At 42.7% G+C, this 23,807-nt stretch overlaps 1 protein-coding gene across 8 annotated transcripts in view; it reads left to right on the top strand.

The window, feature by feature from the left end:
* The window catches only part of DUSP22 (dual specificity phosphatase 22), a 73,812-nt gene extending 54,544 nt beyond the window's left edge, over positions 1–19,268 (top strand). For 3 of the 8 annotated variants that reach the window (XR_006717115.1, XR_006717113.1, XR_006717112.1), the window contains 4 exons: positions 3,722–3,796; positions 7,150–7,321; positions 7,764–9,429; positions 16,966–19,268. Coding sequence is in view for 4 of the 8 variants with exons in the window: in XM_045497625.1 (XP_045353581.1) it covers positions 3,722–3,796; positions 7,150–7,321; positions 7,764–7,836; positions 16,966–17,018 (373 nt within the window). In the remaining 4 variants the exon portion in view is untranslated. Of the gene's footprint in view, positions 1–3,721; positions 3,797–7,149; positions 7,322–7,763; positions 9,430–9,604 lie in introns of all 8 variants that reach the window. The other 5 variants (XM_045497625.1, XM_045497622.1, XM_045497626.1 and 2 more) reach the window with 4 other exon arrangements.
* Positions 19,269–23,807: the final 4,539 nt, after the last annotated feature.

The raw sequence follows: 23,807 nt of genomic DNA, 5'->3' as shown, positions 1-23,807 counted from the left end.
CACAGCTCTTTCATGTGCTCTCTCTGGGCTCTGACAGGTCTGCATGTTACCCTGCTGACCCCACTCCACCCCACACTCTTATTCTGAGAAGAGGCAAAACTGACTTTAGAACCCAGATACACCCCACAATATTTAAGACCCAGGTTTCGTCATGCATGTGGTTTGGGACATGCAGGTATAAAAGCCAGATATAAGCAGTTGTTTCAGGTTTCAGTAAAGGGATTCATTTGTTGTCACTTGAATTTTGCAAGTTCTTGATGAGCTCCATAGCACTGACCGTGTTCTCGTAAAACACTAAGTCCTACCCACTTAGAGTGGCATAGTTAACTTTCATGGCACTCAGGCTTTGCAGTGTGTTCTGGGGCAGTCTGTGACTTCTTCACTAAACTGGCAACTGTCATTCATTTCTAGATTTATTTTTCCTTTTCTGGTTACTGTATTCTCTGCCTCTCTTATCTCAGATGCAGCTCTGCACGATTAGAAAGAGACCCATAAACAGGCATGAGCATGGGCTGCAGGCATGGAGAGGACTCTCAGAACTCTTGGATATCCCAGCATGGCTACCTAGTGGACAAATATGTGTGCCCTCTAGCCACACCCCTCAACTGCCAGGCTGCAGTCAGGGGTGAGCCTTGGGTTCTGCGCAGCCTGTCCTGGTCCTGGGATCTATAGTCAGACCCACCCCACCCTCTGGCGTGTCTGCCACATGCAGTGACCTACAGAGGAGGACAGGCTGCACTGCGCAAACCATGAAGCAGATGGCAGAAGGGCAGCCTGTAGCCGCTCCTAGGCCAGATGAGTTGGCTCAGTGTTGTTGAAACTATTGAATTGGTTGCTGATACCGGGTAGATTGTATTTGGCTGTAAGTAGCACAGTGTCTGATTGATAATGTTTTAAGTTATAAAGAAATTTAGTTCAAGCCTTGACCAAGAAACCTGGTGATGGTTGCTCCCAGGCCAGGGCATCCCCTGAGGTCCCTCTTTGTATCCTTGCTGCCTTTCCACCCAGGGGCTTATCACCAGTGGTTACAGAGCAGCTGATGTAGCTGTAAGCATGACACTCACTTCTAGTTTCCTAACAGAAATCTGAGGCAGAGATAGATAGCTTCCCTTTCATCAGGAAGGGAAAACTTTTCCAGAAGTCCCCACCTCACCCCACAACCTTTTCTTTAGTTCTCCATGGCTGGAGTCAGAGGTAGGATGGACTATTCTGACAAACTAGTGCCCCAAACAAAATCAGAGTGATTCAAGATGTCTGCCACAGTTTTAATACTTCAAAATCAGAAAACTTCACTGCAGACTGTTTTTGCTTGAGAGATGGGAAGCTCTAACAGCACCGAGCCTTCACTCTTGCCTACAGTGCCTTGCCCTTGGGCCAGGATTCTGCCAGTCACATCACAGTGCCCGCATCCCTTCATCCTTCTGTGTACTCTGCTACACTGCCTGGCTTCCATGGGCTTCTGCTTTACGGTCCTGTCTGAGGTCTGTTTCAGTGTTGACACTTCAAATTTCAGGAATTACAGCAGGAATCTTTTTTTGCCTGCTTTATACCAAGCAGTGTTTGCAAGTAGAGTTGCAATGTCTTGAGTCATTTTATAAGTTTATGTCTGGGAGCATTTGTGCCTGGGAATGTTAGCAAAAGCATGTCTTTCAATATTCTGGTAATTAGAAATTTTAGGTAAGAATATGGAGCCCTTGGGTTAGACACCTAGGACCTTCCATGTTTAGTGACATCATGCCTTATGGTGGGTTGTGGAATATGTACAAGTATGCATGCGCATTGAGTTTCCTCTATTGCTTCTCTGTCTTAATCTAGCTGGGCAGCTACACTTAGGTTGCTAAGTTTCTTCTGCATTTGATACCTGGCTGAGTTTGTTATGCCACACCTGAATTTGCCAATCGTTTTACATTCATTTGTCTTGTCATCCTTCATAGAACAATGGACCTAGCTTATGTGGTTAGAAACTACATCTCATTCTTCTCTGAATCTCCTGCAGCACAGTTCCTGGGAAATAGTCAGCACTCAGTTGGTGTTTAAAAGAAGATGAATTTATTCCATGGGCAACTTCAGGTGTTTTACTGCTTTACAAGTCATTCAAATGTAGAAGACCTCAAAAGCATGTGCTCTGTAGGTTCCCTTGGAATATTTATAGTTAACCCACTAGGCAGTCCAGAATGTGCTCTAAGTGGTTGGTGCTGCCACACATATGTAGGAGAAAGGGTTTCTAAAAAGCTAAGGATCAGAAGAAATAAGGATCATGGTTTCATCATTATATAGGACTTTATGGTTTGCAAAGCATATTGGCATATATTGCCTCATTCCACCCTGTAAGACATTATTTCCACTTTTTAAGTGAGGTTGAGGGAAACTAAGTGACTCTCCCAAGGTCACACAGCCAGTAAGCCACTGAGCAGGGATGGAAGCTGCACTTACCATTTTCCCACAGCTCTCTGGTGACATGCTGACAGGACCTACCAAAGTCAAGGGAGACCAATATGGGAGAATATGATTAACTTTTTCAAATCATCAGAAGTAAACTACTTTTTTTTAATGTTCATTTTTATTTTTGAGACAGAGATACAGAGCATGAGTGAGGGAGGGGCAGAGAGAGAGGGAGATAGAGTCCAAAGCAGGCTCCAGGCTTTGAGCTGTCAGCATGGAGCCCGACTTGGGGCTTGAACTCACAAACTATGAGATCATGACCTGAGCCAAAGTCAGACGCTCAACTGACTGAGCCACCCAGGTACCCCAGAAGTAAACTACCTTTTATTTATTTATTTATTTATTTATTTATTTATTTATTTATTATTATTTTTTTAACGTTTATTTATTTTTGAGACAGAGAGAGACAGAGCGTGAGCGGGGGAGGGTCAGAGAGAGAGGGTGACACAGAATTCGAAACAGGCCCCAGGCTCTGAGCTGTCAGCATGGAGCCCGACGCGGGGCTCGAACTCACCGACCGTGAGATCATGACCTGAGCGGAAGTCGGACGCTTAACCCACCAAGCCACCCAGGCGCCCCTATTTATTTATTTTTTTAATGTTTATTTATTTTTGAGACAGAGACAGAGCATGAATGGGGGAGGGTCAGAGAGAGGGAGACACAGAATCTGAAATAGGCTCCAGGCTCTGAGCTGTCAGCACAGAGCCCGACGCGGGGCTGGAACTCACGGACCGCAAGATCATGACCTGAGCCGAAGTCGGCCGCTTAACCGACTGAGCCACCCAGGCGCCCCGTAAACTACCTTTTAAAACTGGGAAGCCTGTATGATAAGGACACCTTCTTCACCTGAACATCTGTGAATGTGCACAACTGGTGTGCAGATCATCAGTGTGGTGTCACTGCTATGGTCCTGAGCATTCAGGGGCACCAATGACCAATGGGATAGGCAGAAGCCTGCCCCCCCCCCGCCACACACACACACACACACACACACACACACACACACACACACACTGGTGAGCGGCAACTGTGTGTTTCAGGGATTCCTTGCAGAGAAATTCTGAAAATCCCAGAAGATGGGCAGCCCTTCCCAAGCCTCAGCATTGTGTATGAAAGGTTCTAAAGCTGAGGCAGCTCCAGACCCAGACAATGTGACCACGGTTTTGAAGCTGTGGGACTCTGAGACCTTTTCAAGAAACCTCAGATGGATTTTTTCTTTTCATCATATGTTGAGTAAAGTAGAGAGATGTCACTTCTCTCTTTTTTTCTCCCCCTACAGGACAAGACATTTCAAAGAAAGTATTAAATTCATTCACGAGTGCCGACTCAGGGGTGAGGGTTGTCTTGTACACTGGTATGTATGCCTCTACCTAATTAATAATAGCTTAGCATTTCTTCTCAACCTGATTTCTGTCAAGTGTTTTTTCTGTGTGTGATTAATTATTTCAGCTCTTAATAGTTCGTCTACCATCTGAATCTTGAACATACACCCCATCTGACCCCTGCCATTTGTTAGTCATCATTAGTTTTTGATGACAGAGAACCCTATGTTTTTTTTTATTTTCATTTTCACAGTAGGATTTCTGTAGTGACTGTCAAGGTTACTGGACAACAGAAAACTCTTTTCTAGCCTATGTCTATCATTCCCTCAAAACAGCCTCCTGTGGAGGGTACAGATTTTGTGGGCTCATCCCTGAAACTTCAATGACCTTCCAAAACACCGTTTCTTTCTGGAGAGTTTTGATCACATATGTGGGTGTTTAGCATTGTATTAGTGTAACACCAAAATAACCATTTCTTCTACATATGCAGATTGGGGCTTTTATGTATGTTTAGCTTAGTACTTTGAAAAGATCTGAATAGATTCTTAGAAATAAATAGTTTATATATAGCTCTCTACCGCATTCAGCTATACTTTGTGTGGATATGTATATACATACACGAGTATGTACACACTGCAGAGAAAGCTGTTAAAACGCACATAATCCAAGGACAATGTACATAAAGTTCTTAGCACTGTACCTGGCACATGGTAAGCTCTCAGTGAGTGTTGGCTCTCATATTTTATTTTTTTATTTTTAATTTAAATATAGTTGACATTAGTGTCAGGTGTACAATGTAGTGATTTGACAATTATATATATTATGAAATGCTTGTTACCACTAGTATTCATACTAATCACATAACTAATATGTCAAAGGAACCAGTAGCCAACATCCTATAGCTGGAACTCTGCTGTTCATTAAAGTGCAGGCTGAGCATTTCCCTCTTTATATTGAATGAGGCTCCATATTGAATACTCTTCAGCCACAGAAAAAGATAAGATCTTGCTATTTACAGCAACATGGATAGATCTAGAGGGTATTATGCTAAGTGAAATATGTCAGAGGAAGCAAATACCATAAGATTTCACTTATATGTGGAATCTAAAAAGCAAAACACATGAATGAACAAACAAAAAACAAACAAAAGGCAGAACCAGACCTGTAAATACAGAGAACAAACTGATGGTTGCTGGAGGGGAGGAGGTAGGAGGATGGGCAAAATGGGTGAAGGGGAGTAGGAGATACAAGCTTCCAGTTTTGGAATGAATAAGTCATGGGTATAAAAGGTACAGCGTAGGGAATATAGTCAATGGTATTAGCATTGAATGGTGACAGATGGGAGCTACACTTGTGGTGAGCACGGCATAATGTAAAACTTGTAGAATCACCTGGAATTAATGTAACATTGTATGTCAACTATACACAGTTTTTTTTTTTTTTTTAATTTTTTTTTTTTCAACGTTTATTTATTTTTGGGACAGAGAGAGACAGAGCATGAACGGGGGAGGGGCAGAGAGAGAGGGAGACACAGAATCGGAAACAGGCTCCAGGCTCCGAGCCATCAGCCCAGAGCCCGACGCGGGGCTCGAACTCACGGACCGCGAGATCGTGACCTGAGCTGAAGTCGGACGTTTAACCGACTGAGCCACCCAGGCGCCCCTATACACAGTTTTTTAAAAAAGAGACAATATTGGGGCGCCTGGGTGGCGCAGTCGGTTAAGCGTCCGACTTCAGCCAGGTCACGATCTCGCGGTCCGGGAGTTCGAGCCCCGCGTCGGGCTCTGGGCTGATGGCTCGGAGCCTGGAGCCTGTTTCCGATTCTGTGTCTCCCTCTCTCTCTGCCCCTCCCCCGTTCATGCTCTGTCTCTCTCTGTCCCAAAAATAAATACACGTTGAAAAAAAAAAATTAAAAAAAAAAAAAAAAAAAAAAAGAGACAATATTGTAAAATATAGATATTTTTAAAAAGCTTAACAGTCCTTTGAGTTTCCCCAAAGAAGTTGCAGTTGCAGTGAAAGCTCTTTGGAAATGTGAAGTGATGTCTCCTGGGCTGCGTTGCTGCTGAGATCGGTGATAAACTTGTCTTGACCAAGGAGATCCATTGCTTGATATCCAGGAGAGCCATCAATGAAAACTAAACTGTACAAAGGACCTGTAACCCATAATAGGAGAGCAGGGATAGTAGATCATTTGATTGCTTTAGAAAAAGACAGCATTCTGCAGTTTTATGCAGTTCTGGAAATAGTGTGATTTACTTTTTTTACTTTTAAAAAGAGTAGGACATGTAACACATTGTGGGTTTTGTAATGGTAATCTACATTTGATTAAAAGCACTTTGAGGAGTGCAGTTGGGACCATATAAGGGGAGTTCTGAAATCTTGTGCCTGTGCTTCTATGGCTCCTGGTGAATTAGAATCTCTAGGTTTGTACCCCAAGAGGATGTATTTTTTTTAAAAGCTCTCAGTATTTCTGAAATAAAACCCTAAGAAAGAGCCACTACTTGAGAGTCATTGTTTTATTATTATTATTATTATCATCATCATCATCATCATCATTTGAATATGTGTAGATATGATATTCTAGGAATTTGTATTTCATATGGTTGTATAAATCTGAAGATAGGCTTTTCTAAAAATGAGAAATTTTCTAAACTTCCCCATATTAAACCGTTGCTAGAACACTCTAAATCTGATGCAGCACAGCCTTCTGTGACCACCTTAATTTGCATATGCATTTAAAATTGGTCCCTTACTCAGCCTGCCTGATATAATTAACCGTTCTTGACCCATACATCCCAGAGCACATGGAATGTGTCCTCTCTTGTACTCTGCTTAGTTATGTCAAGAAGAATAAATATTTCCTAAGAGCTTCTGTATTTAATGGGTTTTTCGGTTATAGATTTAGTTTTCATTTATCTAAGAAAACCAGACTTAAAAAAAAATGAAGTCTTCTAAACCGCTGCAGTTTATGAATAGATTTATTGCATAGATCCAAGACCCTTCAAGTTCCTTTGATGTGCTTTGGTTAGTTTTTTTTTTTTTTTCTGTCCTGGGAAATGGGGAATATGTGAAGAGGGGCTAGGAAACATAGAAAATCATAAAACTGAAGTGTCCAAAGCCATAGCCAGTAGGAAATCTACAAAAAAATGAGGCTAACACAGATACTGAATGCCTGAGATTCTAGTGTATAATAAAGTAGAAGTGTATAATAAAGTAGAAGCTTATATGTTTCTGAATAATTTCATACTGGCTTGGTGTCCACTCATAATCCAAGGCAGGACGACTTTCTCAAACGAGATCCACAGAATCTCCTGCTCTCAGTGAATCATAGGATAGACTTCTGGACTGAAACCCTTTGCCCATGTGAGTTCTTTTGGCCCTACAGCCTGGCTGGCGTCTCCAGGAGCGTGACTCTGGTGATCGCATACATCATGACTGTCACTGACTTTGGCTGGGAGGATGCCCTGCACACTGTGCGTGCAGGGAGGTCCTGTGCCAACCCCAACCTGGGCTTCCAGAGACAGCTCCAGGAGTTTGAGAAGCATGAAGTCCACCAGGTAACCATGTTCAGGAGACTTTGGTGATGTAAACAGCAGCCCCTGGGAAGATGCCACAATCTTTCTGTACATCATGGAGGTTGGAGTTAGAAAGGCCCACAGAAGACATCTAGTCCAAGAATGCCCCACCTGCATCCCCATTAAAGTCATCAGCTTAGAACATATCTTTTACCATCAGACCCAATATTAGCTTCTGTTTATCTCCCTTTGGGTAAAGTACCATTTTCTTGGTTTGGCTTGCTTTCATGTCCTCAGGCCACAATCTGGGAGAAGCAGTTATTTCTCTTGCTTGACACTGGCTGGCCAACCACAGACCCATGATTACCCAATGCCTATTTATTCCTTGTTTATATGTGACAAAATCTGTACCGTTAAGTAATGGGTAAAATCTATGTGAATGCAGGTGTGTGTGTGACATTTTGGTTTTTTTTAACTTCTCCAGTACCGACAGTGGCTGAAGGAAGAATATGGAGAGAGCCCTTTGCGGGATGCAGAAGAAGCCAAAAACATTCTGGGTAAATATAAAGAGCAAGGGCGTGTGGAGTCCCAGCCTGGTACGAGGCGGTGGAGCAGCTTTCAGACCCTGCCTCCTCTGGCCTACAGCAACTATACGACGGAGACCTAATAACAGAGTGATCTGGTGCCTGCCTTTCCATCCCTTGTCTTCACTGCATTTCTGCTGGGTGCCCTGGAATACTGACTGCCCCCATGGAGGACAGGAGAGGGAGGGTGGTGAAGGTGGATCCAGGCTTCTTGTCCATGAACCCACCCCAGGCCCCTTCACTCAGCCAACTTCTGCCCTGCCTGAGCTTGGGGAGTCTGCTTGACTGCCCCGTACCAACTCATGTGTGCACCTGTGTGCAGGCAAGTGTGCATGTGTGTCCGTGAGTGTGAATGTTCATATTGCAGCAACAGTAACAAAATCCATGCTGACAGCCTTGGTATCACCACCCTTCCTTTTTCCAAGACTCCACATGGAAGTCATTTGAAGTTAACATTTTAAAAGCTTCTCAGCCGGAAGCAGCCTGTGGCTGTGAGCAAACAGAATCCAGGGTGGTCATGGTGAGAGCAGCAGGAGTCCAGACTCCCTCCTGAGTGTTGTTCCAGGGGCCCTGGAAGACAGAGAAGGGGTGCTCTGAGCATTGCCTCAATCTTTCAGTGAAAGTGTCCCAGGCTGTGGCTCCTACCACCTCAAGTCAAGACCCCCTTCTCAGCCCATCATATCCCTGAGTTCTACTTAGTGTTTGTTCTTGGTGGCACTGACTATATTTAAGTTCCATGGGGAGACCAACCACTTCAACCCAGGCTGTATGCCCAGAGCGCCCTTCCTTTCTACTCCTGTCCAGCTTCACTTGCTCTCAACCTCTTGTTCTCTTGCTGTTAGCACTCTGCAAGGGCCTCTTTGCAACATTTGCATGCATCTTCAGGAATTGGGAAGAGCATTTATTAGGCACTGTAGCAAGTTTGCATTTAAAAATACATTTTAAAATGCCTGAGCACTTATTAAGCACTTTTGTGTATGCTGTGGATTTGATATTCGACCTCAGCTACCTCATTAAATGTTTTTTGAAAAGGTGTTTTCGTTACTGTAATCAACTCATAGTTGAAAATGTTTGGTCATGATTGCTTTTGAAGCCAAAGTACAAAAGCATCAGTATCAATGGGCTATTTAAAATTTTTGACTGGAGCTCCAATGATGCTTTCTAGTGGGTAAAATTTCACATTCAGGCCGAGGCCAGCAGGCCTGGTGAATGTCTGCAGTTTGCAGCGTGGGGCAGCAGGAATCTTGGAATGCTGCGAGCAATCTCGTGGTTCAGTCTTTTATACCACCTCAAATTGTTTAAACACACAAAGCCACAAGAATGAAAAAGTATTGCTTGGCCTCTCCCAGAAAAGATGTTGCAACCCAGTTTCTCCAAATTCCACCAACAAAAGAGCCCCTGAATAAGAAGAGCAGTTTTCCTGTGCATATAGAAGGTATGTCACAGGTGAGCTCTTTGGGGACCAGAGAAAACTCTACACACCCACATAGGCCCCTAATATACACTGGGAAAGGGAAGCGTGGCCATGGACTTTTCCATCTACAGCTGAAATAATTTGTCTATAAGGTACATTTTTTTTCTTAAACCAAAAAGAAATGTGAATATGTTCACAGAAATAATATTTAGGATATCAGCTGGAATCCTTAAATATGTGTGTACATTTATGAACATCTAAATGTATTCTTATAGGTCTTAAAATGTTGCTGTAATATTTGTTGCCAGTAATATTCTTTCTCCACAGCCACTCCAAGAATTCTGAAGTACTGGGCCTTTCTCAGAAGACTGTAATGTACCTGAAGTTTCTGAAATATTGCAAAGCCACAGAGCTTAAGGCTGGTGCTGCCAAAAAGAAAAGCAACCTAGAGTTTATTTTTAAGTATCCAGAAGTGATTTGTAAACTTGTTTTTCATTTTAAATTGACTACATGTGCGATGGTGGTGATATATGTTGAGAACCTAAGGGTACTCTTTTAGCAAGAGAAAATATTTTTACCTTAATTCCACTGCTGCATCAATTTCTTTAACCTTAACTTTGATGTTTAAGCAATTTTTTTAAATGTTTATTTATTTTTGATAGAGATGGAGACAGAATGCTAGTGGGTTAGGGGCAGAGAGAGAGGGAGACACAGAATCTGAAGCAGGCTCCTGTCAGCACAGAGCCTGATGCGGGGCTCAAACTCATGAGCTGTGAGATCATGACCTGAGCAAAGTTGGACACTCAACCGACTGAGCCACCCAGGCGCCCCATGTTTAAGCAATCTGAAGAGCCCTGCTGCACTGCTTTGGTTACTATTTAGTAATCATGATTGCTTCTCATGAGAATTACACTGTGTAAACTCTGCCCATATGTTCTTCAATTCCCCAGCTTGGGACATATCTCTTGGTGTGTGTTTCACCCATGGTTTGCATTCTCCATGGTGGAATTTACCAAGAGCTACACATTTTTGTTAACAAAAGGCAACCTAACATTTAACTTCATGGGCAATGCATTCTTCCTGAGGTGAGGGGTGGACACTGTATGTGTTTCTGCCTATGAGGGTCATGATACAGGATTGGAGCCTGCTCTCATAGCAGTAATGCTGGTTTAATTGCAGAGGCAATGAAAAGTAAATTAATTTCACCATGAGAGAAAAATTGATCTTCAATGTGAACAGAAAGAAATTCATAAATTGGACTTATAGTTTGTTTGCACACGTGTGAGAACTGAATATTTGGCACCCCTGGAACTATTGCACTTATCTTAGGGGTGTGCAGCCCAGGTACTCCATGATCATTTGCTGCACATTGTTGAATGCAGTTTATTCTGATTCCGTATTCAGCTTTTAATTTGAAGAAACACACACTAGCCTAAAGAGCAATTTAAGTCAGTTTCCTAAATTTTCCATTTCTAAATCCAGGGGAGAAGGAAGGAAATTTGACTTTTTAGTCTAAGGATAGGGTTGGCTTGAACTAAGGGCAGGTGAACACAGGAGCTGATGTACCTGGACCCTTTAACTGTAGGTGGCAGGCTTGATCTGTGTTCTGAGTTTCTGCTTCAACCAGGGAGGGGCTCAGGGAAGGGGCTGGGAGCTGTGTGTTGGGATGAAGAGGACCCTCTGTACTGGCAACAGCCCCTGAATGGTGTGAGATGATACACAGTGATCAGTTTGGGTCATTAAAATGCTTATTCTGACTCAGCAGGCCTGCCTGAATGTAGTACAGGTAATCTAGTTGTAGGAACCTTTGAGTACTCCCATGCGTCATACTTAAAAGCCCCAAGATGTTTCCACTTCCCACTTGTGAGGATATGCCAGAGCCTTGTCTCTGGAAAACTCAGGGAAAATGGCCAAGGCTGAACACAGAGCCTCAGGAAGACCTCTGTTCTGTGTGTAGGACATGAGGCGGCAGAATTAGGAAAACAGGTTTGCTGGCAATGGCCCCAATCCAGTAGGGTCACCCACCCCTTGCAGCCTGACATCCTTTCCTGTCCACTTCTTCTTGCTATAGGATGAGATCTGGCACCAACAATAATCATCTAATAATTGGTGTTCTGTGGGTTACAAACTATCACTGCAAAGCTTTATAAACCCACAGACAGGGTTATTCATTTGAGTCTCAAAGAGGCTAAGAAATACACTGGAAAGTGAAAATGTTAGTGCTTCTTTGCCTGAATCTGGATCTTTTGATCCCAAATCAGTGGGTAAAGTGAGAGGGAGGGGCTGAGCCACCTCTGGGCTTTGCACTTAGAAGTTTGTGAGCCTCTAATGAGGGCTAAGGGAGAACAAGCACCCCTGTAGCAAAGCTGTATGGCTACTGAAGCCAGAACCTCTATTTGCTTCTCCCCTTTTCTCCCTGGAGAGTTTGTTTTGATCCCCATTAATGGTGTTGACAGGAAAATTGACAATTACAGAGTAAGTCCTAAGGACTAGTATAGGTGCTCCCAAAATGTGTGGGAAAGGGAAAGAGAAACACCATTCCAGTTTTGGGGTGAGTTAGGCAGTGTTCAGGGAAGGTATCTTGGAAAAAGTGATACCTAATTTGAGACTTGAAGCTTAAGTGCTAGAATTAGCTGGGCATAGTGGGAGGAAAGGGAGTCCAGGCCCAGGCTCAGCATGCATGTTAAGTTGGTGGCATGAGGGAACACAGTGCACTGGGGTGACCCCAAGTCATTGTGTAAACTAAAGCAAGAACCAAGGGGTGGGCATTGGTGGTAAGTGGTACAGACAAAGCTGCACACACAAACAAAGACTCAGCTGGCCAAGGTGATACCATTGCTTAGTGTCTGTTGTATAATAACTGGTTTACTTCTTATACCAGCCCTGGGAACTGATCAAGCTCAGAGGTCAGGTGCCCTGCCAGCTTTCCGCAGGCTGATTCTTGAGCTTGGAACCTCATGAGCAGCATGAGTACCATTATGCAGATATAATGGATATAATGGGTGGGGGCTCATTGAATGTGCTGGAGCAAGCAGGAGCCATGGTTGGTGTGTAGGTGGAGAATTAAGGCGGGAGGTGGCAGTCGGGGCAGCTGTTATGTCATCCAGGTGATTGAAACTAGTGCCCTGAACAGGGTCATGGTGGTAGAGATGAAAAGGGACAAAGGAGGCAAATAGATTTGGGATTGAGGGGGGTTGGGGAGGGAGAAGCAAATGCTCTTAGTATTGGGATGAACTTGGGGGACTATGGGTTTTGTGGCCTTGCCACTCTGGAATCTTCCAACACAGTGGTTCTTTGTACCAGTATCCTCCTTCCCCATGATGATTGTTTGTAGGCTCTGAAATGTCAAGATTAGATTTAAGGGGGCTGCCAGACCTAGGACCTCCAAAGGCAGTCATCCCAGCTTTGCAGATTAGGGCCTCAAGTTTATCCGTGTACACAGGACAAACTCCCTGGAATAGACTCATGACAATTAATGTGGAATTCAAATGTCCAGTTTCATAATTTATCATGAAAAATAAAAGAAAGTAGCTTTATGAAAACCAATTTTATTCACTAGACTATCTCTTTCATTATCAAGATTTGTGGGGGAAGCCAAATTAGTCATTAGGCATTGTCTTGTGAGATGGACATGGAGCTAAGAGCCTTAGTGGTGTGCAGGGAGTAATCCTGATCTGGCATCCCCCATGATTGGAGTGCTTTTCCCATAACATGCTTGAGTGGTGTTTCTGCAAGGCTCCTGCTTTGCTTCCTGAAGTCACTTTTCCAGGGTCTAGCAGACTACCCAGTTTATATACTTTTTTTTTTCCCAAGGTGATCTTTGGTTTAAATCATGTTTTTTAGAGCACCTTCATTAACCTTGGGTATTCTTGTGTGTCTTCAAAAGCATTTATGCTTTTCCGTGAAGATGAGTTCCCACTAGTGGCTTTTTTATTTATTAGGTGCTTGTTCTTTCTAGTTTCTGTCTCAGCAGGGAACCCCATTTCCAACTTCTGGGGCTTCTTTGTGTTACTCATGCACAGAGACAGCCTATAAATTCTGGTGATTTGTGTGCATATGTGTGTGCACATACACCTGTGTTTTTTTTTGGTTTTTAGTTTTTAGAGAAATCTTTAACTTTCAGGAGAGTCATGCGTACAACAACAAAGGTACCTTGAACTCAGGTACCCTAGATGGCAGGTACCTGGAACACCCAGGGAAATGTCAGAGCTCATGTTGCACAACCAGAGCTGGTCACGAAGGGCTGCTCTTTGCACAAGTATCTAGTCATAAAAATAGGGAACACACTAAAATTCAAAACCCTGTGATCCCACACTAGATGACTCCTCCCATCCTTGCCCTAAGTTATTAATAATTTTATTAAGAATGTGCTTTCAACATGCTTATATTTATATATGTACTTAACAAGAAATCACCAAGACTTCAGAGGGAAGTTCCTCTTCCCTTTCCTTTTTATTGCCCAGAGAAAGGGAGAAACTGAGAAGCAAAAAAAAAAAAAAAAGCTGCTTTGATTTGTAACTGAAGGCTTGAGTATGTCAGTCATTCCCTTAGGATTTAGTAGGGTCTCCTTAAACCTTGGGCTCATCAAGACTGTCATGGACTTGGATTCATATAACACAATGGCCACATTTCATCATGCAGAGAGATCTTGACACTTTGCTCTTATTTTCCTACCCCTGCTATAGATCTTGAGACCTGTCACTGCAATAACAGTACATAATTAGTTCAGCCAGTACCAAAATTAGTAATCAAAATTAGTATCTATTTTGCAGCTTAGGCTTAACCACCTAATAAGCATCTGACTAAAGGTTGCAAGTGCTGGGTCTGTGTCTCTTTCCATCTGGGGAAAGAATTGCCAGTACGTTTTTGAACATCTGCAAGTTTGGGTTTATTTTGACTCTGGATATCTTATGCAAACTGTTGATCAAGAGTTAGTAATTTGCAGTTAATTTTCCTGAAGCTTCTAGTTCAGTTATTAGAGTCTGGTGTCAAAAGAGCTATTTTAGCAGGTGACTGAAATTACTAGGCAGTTCAACATTCTGAGTGTGGTGTTCACTGTTTATTTAGAAGTAGGGTTAAGAGAAGATGTTTTAGATAGGATTATACCTGATCACAGCCTTTACACAAAGGCCTATTTAAGAAAACTGGAGAGAGGGGGAAAAATAAAACTGATTTTTACAGGGTTAACAATTCCTTCTAGGAATAATGTCACTTGCAACAATTTTGGGAAACAACACCAATCATGCCATTTCACCATTTGTCCAACTTGACCCAAGGAGACCCCATTACAGGGGCCTTTCCACTCAGCTGCTCAGTCCTCCAGGGCCCACATCAGTGACAAGTGAAAATATAAATAAAAAGTTGCCATCGACATTATGTTGGCCTCTCTCTCCCCTCAGAGTCCATTTATCATCAAGTGTTTTGCCCTCAGTTTCTTGTGCCCTTCCCAGAAGTGGCCAAACCAGCACAAACAGGAACCATACTTTATAGTGAGCACGTTTGCCTTTTGTTGGTTGGCTGTGGGATTCCCCAAGGCACTGATATGGAGCCTTTTGGGAAAATAAAAATCAAAAGGCCTCTACATTGTGCACTAAAGAAATGTCACCTTCTGCTTTGCAAAGGGTGTGCCCTTCAAGGCAAGAGACCCAAGTGGCACTGAGCTTCCTCAGAATGGGAGTCCCTAGAGAAACTTGTCATGTGCCAGGAGTCAAATGTTTGGATGCTCCTTGGTTTGTGTTAAGCCACACTGATGTGACAGACAGAAAGTCAAGAAGGTGTGAGAGGAGAGGACCATTTCTTGACTGTTTGCAGAGGCCTTCATGGATCTCCCCAAATCAGGTGCATCCCAGAGGTGTATTGCAGGTGTGGGCTAAAACCCACATTTCATGCCTTGATATTCACTGCCCCACAGCACACAGCCCTGTTCTCTGCTTTGCCAGAGCTCCTTCCTATTATCTTCCACCTTCCAGGAGGAGGAAGGCACAGGTCCTCATTAAGCAGGTTGGGGGATAGAGGTGGTACTTAGTAAATGAGAGGCCAGGGCCCTGGACTGGTGACCAGGAAGCCAAGATAGTCACATGTCAGGCAGGCCTGACTCAGGTCCAGTTTCATCCTGGTTCTCTGGAATACCTTGGGGAAGTCCCAGAGGAGGCAGCCCACTCATGTGGGGAACTTCTTCTAAGACAGGAGTGAAAGAAGCTCCCCAAGAGGGATGAGCAGTGCTAGAGGGTACCCTGTGTCATGGCACAGTGATGTGGCCAGAGGCAGCCTCACAGCTTTCCTGGGTGGCATTTTATGTGTCTATTAAAGGCCCTTCTAATCCTGAAGAGCTCACATCTGGATAACAAGACAATCAATCTTGTGATAGTCAACAATTATTGAGTACATAATGTGGGAGAGAAGTTGGCATTGAGATTTTTCCTTGAAATCACCTCTGGCAACAATCCTGTTGGATAGATTTTACTATTATCACCATTTTTCAGATGAAGAAACCAAGTTCTAGAGAACTTGAGCATTTCCCAGTCTCAGGGCCAGAAAGTGGCCAAGTGAGAATTAGAATCCAAGCAATCTGACTGAGGTGTGCATAAATGTCACCACTCCTTTCAAAATGCCACTACCTCTCAGAGGCTAAGCTAATGAAATACTAACAGTCATGTGCTTTCATGTTCAAGTTTTTTTCTGAAGGTGGGTTTACATTAGATCACAGGAATAGTGGGGAGATTAAGGTGGAAGATAGGTAGATATATGTAAGTAGGCACATGAGAAAGACTTTTTTTTTCTTTTCATCAAAGCCTGCCCATTGTGCATACACTATGGCTACCACACATACTTCTGACTGGGCATTTCTGACTTAGCCTAGAGTAGCAGGCAGAGTACTGAGATGTCCTGGGGCTCCAGGAAGTGCTTTGCAAGAATACAGAATGGCCCATGTGTGTATGGGAAGGGGGACGGGGCTAATGCCTGGTACTTTAAGCAGATGGTATTCTGTACTTAATGTACCATCATTACATAAATGGAGGAACTTCTGTGAGGGTTTTGCAAGAAGCTTAGGGATTTGCTGTCATTCAAGTCAAATAACTCAAATGAAGATACTCATTGAGGACAGAGACATGGGAAGCAACAGTGGATGTCAAAGCAACAAGAGACTGACAGGACCTCCTTCCAACCCCTGGGGCTGAGGGCCAGGGCTGGGAGATGGAGTTACTATAGCCAAGTAAGAAGTGGGCTGTGCAGGGCTGTCCAGAAGGACCTGGGCAAGGAAGGTCTTTAAAAAGTATGGGAGGTTGGGAGGGAGCAGAGTAGAAATTTCCCATCTGATGTCCTCCTGTCCTATCTCCCTGAACCTAATGGGAAGATGGCCAGCAGAGGATTCTGTATGCTGTGATCTTGGGGGACAGAACAGGATGATTGCCATACAACAGGCAGACCTGGAACTCAGCCTTGGGTAGGGCGGAGATTCAGTGATAGGATGGAGGAAGTGCCACAAGCTTCCAAGAAGTATCTGAGTGTCAGCAAGCTGATACTAAAAGTGGGTCTGAGTGGGGAGTCTGGTTCTCCTACACACTTTGTCCTGAAGTGTGCTATCTGGAGCTTGGCCTGTGACTCACTGCTTTCATCTGTAGAGAGCATTTAGAATCATCCATGCCTGCCAATGTGCCCTCACTGATCTGTGCTTTCCTATGGCCTAGCTGGTGAAATGGCATCCCCTGAGAGAAGACCACCAGGGTCAGGTGGCATCTGAGCATCTGCTACAAACTTTGCCCTTGTGAGAGTCCCCCCTCCTCTGGACCACAGCCCATGAAGAGCAGGGGAGGATATTCTGCAGTGCCTCAATCATGCTACAGTGCCCACAGCTCACCGGGAGAACCACTTCATAAGATGTTTATAGAGCTAGCACCGTTCAGACTGCCATGAGGGAAAGGAAAATGAGGCAGGGCAGCCTTGTCTTCAGATTTTGAGTTGGGGATAGAAGAGAGTCACTCCCAAATGTTCTGTGAACAAATGCTGAGCATAGAAGCTGAATGCAGGCCAAGTGGACCACGGATGCTTCACAGAGAGTGTCCTGCTAGGAAAACTTGGAAGAAGAATCAAGTGCATCCAGGGAAGAGGGTGATACGCAGGTAAAGGCACAGGCAAGAGTGAACATGGTGTACTTGAAAGTCCAAGACCTTAGAGAAGGTGATTGTGAGGGAGGTGAGGGTTGGAAAGTAGAGTGCTTAATCCCGTCCTGTCGTATAAACTGTAGGCAGCTGTAGGAGGGCCTTGGATTGATTTGGGTCCACCAGGATGGGCTAGAGTCAGGAAGTTCAAGCAGTTAGGAGACAGACAGGCTCACTGGATGCCCCCATGGGACCTCTCCAATGACAAATCTACCAAGTGAGGCAACATATATAGTTACCACCTTGAAGTAATTATAGGCAGTGCTGGTTTGCTTTCTCCAGAAGCAGAAACAGAATTAGGGGTACAAAGGATTATTGGCAGATAGCATCTGTGACAGGAGGCAGTGGGGCTGTCAGGAAGACAGTCCCATCTCCCCATCAGAGGAGCCTAGGGGCAGGCATGGCTGGTTGCCTCAGAAGAATGGCCTGAGCTGCCAGAGAAGGCACCCCTGAGAGGTCAGAGCTCAGGGATACTTACCATTCTCACACAGTAGGACAGCCTGATGCTCTCCAGTGACACCTGGTACTAAAGTGCAGCCTTGCAGAGATTTGTCTCCACAGTGTCTCATACAGCAGGACTTCCCAAAATGCTTCGCCCAAACTCCAGTGCTGTATTCTTCAATGTGGCTTGGTCATTTGGGTGCCTCTGGCAACTGAAAGCCCTCTCCCCTCTTCTCTCCTTCTCCCCTTGTCCTCCCTCTATCCTCCTGCTCCCTCTCCCTCCTCCCTCCTACCTCCTACCTCCTTCTTCACTCCCCCTCCTCCCCTCTTCCCCCCAGTTCTCAGATTAGAACTGGGTGTAGAGAAGGTTGAAAACAATGCCAGGGTTTAGCGGATTCCAACCATTCTCCTTACAATAATTGCAGCCTCAGCTGCCACCAGGGATGCAGCAGGACCTCTCCACTCCTGGGGCAGGAGATGTACAGACACACTGTTTATATAGCATTTATTAAAAACAAGCTTTAGTAACAAGTAAAAGAGAATCTTTTATTACCATCCAGAGCCACAATCCTAAACCATTCCAGCGATAAAATATGTCTCCCCTCAAAACTTACTTTGTTGATCTAAGTTTAAACAATGGCTGTCTAGAGTTTTAATAAGATATACATAAGCTTAAAATGTACATGTTTTTATTATATCCTTTAATTAACAATATGTTCTACATGGAAGTGAGTGTGGAGAACTCCCAGTTAATGGGCATGACTGGGACATAGGAAATCAACAACTGGTCGGTTGTGTTGTTTTGTTTTTCTTTTCTTTTCCAGTAAATTCAGAGTGATTTGGAATCCAAGCTCCATGGGGCAAGTTTGGTCTCCAGTCTCTGCGAGATTACATTTCTGCACTTGCAGAGTAGATTTGAAATAACCAAGGGTTTTATACTCAGTTCCTTTAATCTGGCATTCTGAGTGACCACTTGAATGTTTGTCTAAATATTTTTGGCTGCAGACATATTAGAAAACCACAAGAATTGGTCCCAAAGAAACCTAGACATGCTATTTATAGAATTTGATGTGGAATGGGATTTTTATGCATCTTGCCCTATCTTATCTTTTTAGTTAACACTGTTTCTACCTACTTGTGTATCTGTTGTTCAACATGAAATAAATTTTTCAAAATAAACTTAAGTGTTCTATGACCAATGACGAGTGAAGATCAACTGACAAATCTCACATAAAGAGAAGTTGAGTTTTAACAAAATCATTGACAAATTCATAGAAGTTATGGCTTAAAAATTGTAATTATTCATTAATGTGGCAGACCAACATCTAGGTATATGTTCCTCCCATTTTTCAACATATGCATTACTATAATTAAAGAGTATTCATACATGACTTTTTCCTTTTTACTGTGATTTTTTTTATTATGATAATACAAAATTCAATAAAAGAACATTTTTACAGCATGTGTAAAATGGCCCCTATTATTCTTTACTTCATGACCATTACTGATTGTCACATAGAGGATCCAGGTGTGAAATGCACAGGTATGATTCTGGGTTCACAAGGTCCTTCAGTGAAAAACAAAACACATTTTTATGTGCTTCACTTTCTTCTTTCTGTATCAGTCCTCTTTCCTTAGGCAATATTGGAGGCCCTGAAAGCCTGTCTGATTTCACTGTAGCCTGCATTAGTGGGTGCCCTGTGCCCCTATTCTAATTTGGTTTTATCACATTTCCTAACATGTAAGATTTGGCTGTTTCCATTCTCTATAGAGACAACAGTGAAAAGATAATGAAAATTCTCCAGCTTTTCACATGTTTCTTTCATTTTTTCTGGTTCTTTCTTCAAAGATAATTAAAGATTACTTTGGTTATTTTTGAGGACGGTGGGTGGGAAAGCTGCTTTATTTTCCCTGTGCTGTGTTCTCCTGTGGGTATACCTTCCATTAAGAAGCTCATTATAAGAGGGGCGCCTGGGTGGCTCAGTTGGTTGAACGTGAGACTCCTGATTTCAGCTCAGGTCATGATCCCAGGGTCATGGGATCAAACCCCATGTCAGATTCCATGCTGAGCATGGAGCCTGCTTAAGACTCTCTCTCTCTCCCTCTGCAACTCTCACTCTATCTCTAAAATTAAAAAAAAATTTTAAATAAAAGAGGCTCATTATATAAAATTCTGCATTTCATAAGAGGTCAATGGAGGCTGAAGTTTCCCTTTTCTCTTTGTTAAAGAATTCCCATTAGTGTGTCTTTAAATTACCATCTCCCTTAATATATTTCATAGAGTCAGATATAAAATTACTCCATGTATATATAACTTATTAAGACTACTTCTTCTATTGAAAACATCACAGTACACCTCTCGTGATGGGACCTAATTAAAATATTTGTGCAGTTTTGATGACTCCCAGTCATAAAACATATCCTTCCTCTGTGCCAAAAATCACCAAGTCCTTTGGTCTAACAGAAGTATAGGCTTCTACCAGTAGACCATTAGCTTCTTGAAAACAGGACCTGGTGCACAATAGGTGCTTACATTCTTTTCTACCATGAACTCTTGTCCTGTGGTTTTCTTTGCTCCTGCCAGCCTTTCCTGCTGTCAGAACCTCTTATGGTCTTGCTCTGTTTAGGTGGTCGCTGCACCCTTTGGGCCAGCAAGCATGGATGCAGGACCCCCTAGTAATTAACACTTTTTTAACACCAGGTGCCTTGGTTCCCCTCTCTGCCCTCCAGCACCAGAACTCCAGGGCACAAAATCTGTGCTTTTACTACTACAACTTCTCTCCTGTTTCCTTGCCAATGTGAGTGCTTGGAGCCACATGTTTTCTATCTCTTGTGTGCTGGCCAAACAATCTACCAATGAAGAAAAAGCCCCTCTTGTTCACTGACTTCTTCCTGCCCACCAGTTAGCACTTTGGGAATTGTAGAAACACGAGCACCGTGGAATGGGTAGGACCTGGTTTAGCACCTGGAGCTTCATTATCTTCCTTATATGCTGACGTCATTTGTTTCTGAGCCTTTCTTTAAAAAAATAGTCAAATGTTTGAGAATTCAATTTTAGCCTCTTAAACTTTCTTATCAAGGCCTTCCTACTAGCATCCTAATCTTGTTTTATTTTGCTTTTTGAGCAAATAAGAGGCTAATGTGTTCATTTCCTTTTTGTGTGTTTGAGACAACCCAAATTATTGGCAACCCCACCATGCATTCAGCAATGGGCTAGACCCCTGCCCAGCTGAGCCCACATGTCCACTCAAGAGGGTTGAGGACTGCATTTAGGTGCAGAGGAAAGGCCTTTACCAGAGTCTCCTGTGAATTGCTTCTGCAGCCCCAACCAGAGCCCATCCACCCTCTTCTGGCTTCACATATCTTCTTGTGGCTTTGATTTTTAAACCATTATATATTTCTTACAATATCATTGACCTTGTCACCTTTCACTCAAATCCATGCAGTTACTATCTGATAGCCTTGTTCTGTTTCCTGGATTTCTTCATTCACTGCCTTTCTCACAATTTACACTCATTTCTCAGAAGAGTTTGATGCTGATTGTTTGCTGTGAAATTAGCTCTGAACAAAGTTCATGGTACCAGTTGAAATAGCTGTTTAAAGCAACTTTTCTTTTAGAGATACACAGCGTCTGTTACTGGAATCCCACACCTCTCTAGAAAAGAACTGAGCTAACATCAAGCAACGTGAGCAATAAGCCCTAAGCCAACATGTTGATGGCCAAGACCCCCATGAAGAATCTTGATTCAGATCTGAAGTGTCTTTGGTATACTGCCATACACAAACAGTATCCAAGTATATAACTGTTTTAATTTACAACATCTTTTCTTCAGGTTTCTTTGGGGAAAGATTAGACTCTCAAGATTTTCTGTCTAACAGCTTCTTTCTGATATCATGAAAATTTCTCTCCACCAGCACCTAAATAAAAGTAGTCTACAATAAAATTCTGAAAATTACTTTTATTTGGCCAATTTTGTAATGCTTTATGTTTTACACTTTCACATATATTAATTCATTTTACCCACAAACCTATGCATCCATATTTAGGGGCTAACTAGAAGGACCAGATCTAGATAGATGTCAGTTCTGACTCTTAGTCCAGTGCTCTTTGCACTACACCATGTTGGAGCCAATAGACAGCAAGCTCTTAATCTGAACAAAACACAAATATAACCTGCCAAAAGTATTTAGAAACAAATATTGAGGCAACTTTATCATGTGACATAGTTTTCAATGGATTGATTTATGAATTAATGAAGCAGAAATGAATAACAAGAGAGGCCACAGTTGACCATGAGGGAGTGTTGTCTGTACAAGATACATTTATGCGAGAAAATTCCTTTCTTCAAGGATAACTTGACAATATGATATTGTCTTTGAGGCTTATGGACTTGAATTTGTTGTGCCTGGGATCCACTGAAGAAATCTGAACAAGCCAGTGGGTGGCATCTAGATTAGGAAGGGCAGCAGACAGAAATGGGGTCTTTCTGGGAGGGACACTGCTGGAAGAGCCAAGAAAAACCACGCTAGAAGAACTAAGAAAGACGAAGTTGCAGAAAAGAAGAAAGGGGCAAGGCAGAGGCTGTACAGGAGAGGGAGTAGGGGGTGGGGACCAAGAACTGAGCAAACAGCAGGGAATTTGATCTAGGTTAGGAAGAGTCTTGCAGGAGCAGGTGCTCACACAGAAGGAGTACCCATGTGCTCCTGGGAATCTGTGAGGGGGAGTGAAAGGATGCTCACCATCTATAGTTGGACAGGTCAAATGTGTACTTACACTTTTTAAGAAATACAATTCTGGACCAATGACATATTCAGTCTAATACCAGATCATCAGATGTAAGTTAATAAACCTTTAAGACCATAGAGTCAATCCTCTTTTGCCCAAAGGTAAGAATTGTTTTGCCCTAACCTTCCCCCCCCCCAAAAAAAACCCCACACAACTCTGAAGTTCATAGAAAAGAATCCACTTTTTCCAAAGAAAATTTTGAGTAGGAAAAGAAGCAACGGGACAACTGAAAGGTAGTTATGACAACCATTTTAGAGAGACAATGAGTAAATATTTAAAAGGACAATGATTAAGTATCATAGTGAATATATCTCTTTCTTAGCTAGAGTAAACCTAGTCAAGATGTTGAATCAGTACTCCCCACACACACTTTGGTTTCTGTAAGTTTAAAACTCTAAAGTGAAAAAGCAGAAAACCATGATGTTCTTTGGAAGCAAAATACAACTTAGTATTTCAGAAAATAGCCTAACTTACACCACTTAGGTAGTAAGGATTTTATTTTGTCCAACCCATATGCTTTTCAGCCTGATTATGGAGTATGACAACTGTCAATACATGGAAAGAAAACTTTTCAAAATTATTTATTGACAAAAAAAGAGGTAAGTAACATTTAAGGTAAAAAAAAAATCTTTGGATCTTCTCCAGCAATGTCACCTTTTTCTTATTTCTATATTTTAGGAAATGCTTATTTTTTAAATGTGTTTGTTTCCTGAATCCTGCTCAGCAAAAATGGTGTGTATATATTTCACAAAATATGCATGGGACAAATACTGTTGTCTTGATAATCTTTCATTGCATGTTGTCCTAGTTGATCAGCAAAAATCAAAGAGAATGTTCTACATGACATTTTCTAGGAAATTGGTGGGATTTAATCAGGTAGATCAGCATCCTTCCTGTTCTCAGCCTCCAGTTTGCAAATTGGGCCTAATCAGAGTTATTTATTGCTTCAAATATTTTTCTTGTAATGTTGGCAGGCATCTTTGTTGGGTGTATTGCCATTCTGGCTGCCTTCTTGCTCAAGTTGAATATGATTTCTCTGGTACTTAGTTTACTAGGCCTGAAAATAAAATAGGGGCAGAATTTCTCAGAATTATAATGTTCTTAACATATCAAATGTAGACTTGTTAAAAGAAGAAAGTATCTT

This window comes from Leopardus geoffroyi, chromosome B2 (genome assembly GCF_018350155.1).
Source record: "Leopardus geoffroyi isolate Oge1 chromosome B2, O.geoffroyi_Oge1_pat1.0, whole genome shotgun sequence".
Taxonomy (NCBI): domain Eukaryota; kingdom Metazoa; phylum Chordata; class Mammalia; order Carnivora; family Felidae; genus Leopardus; species Leopardus geoffroyi.
The sequence above is the reverse complement of the archived record's forward strand: the minus strand, read 5'-3'. Positions and strand labels throughout refer to the sequence as shown.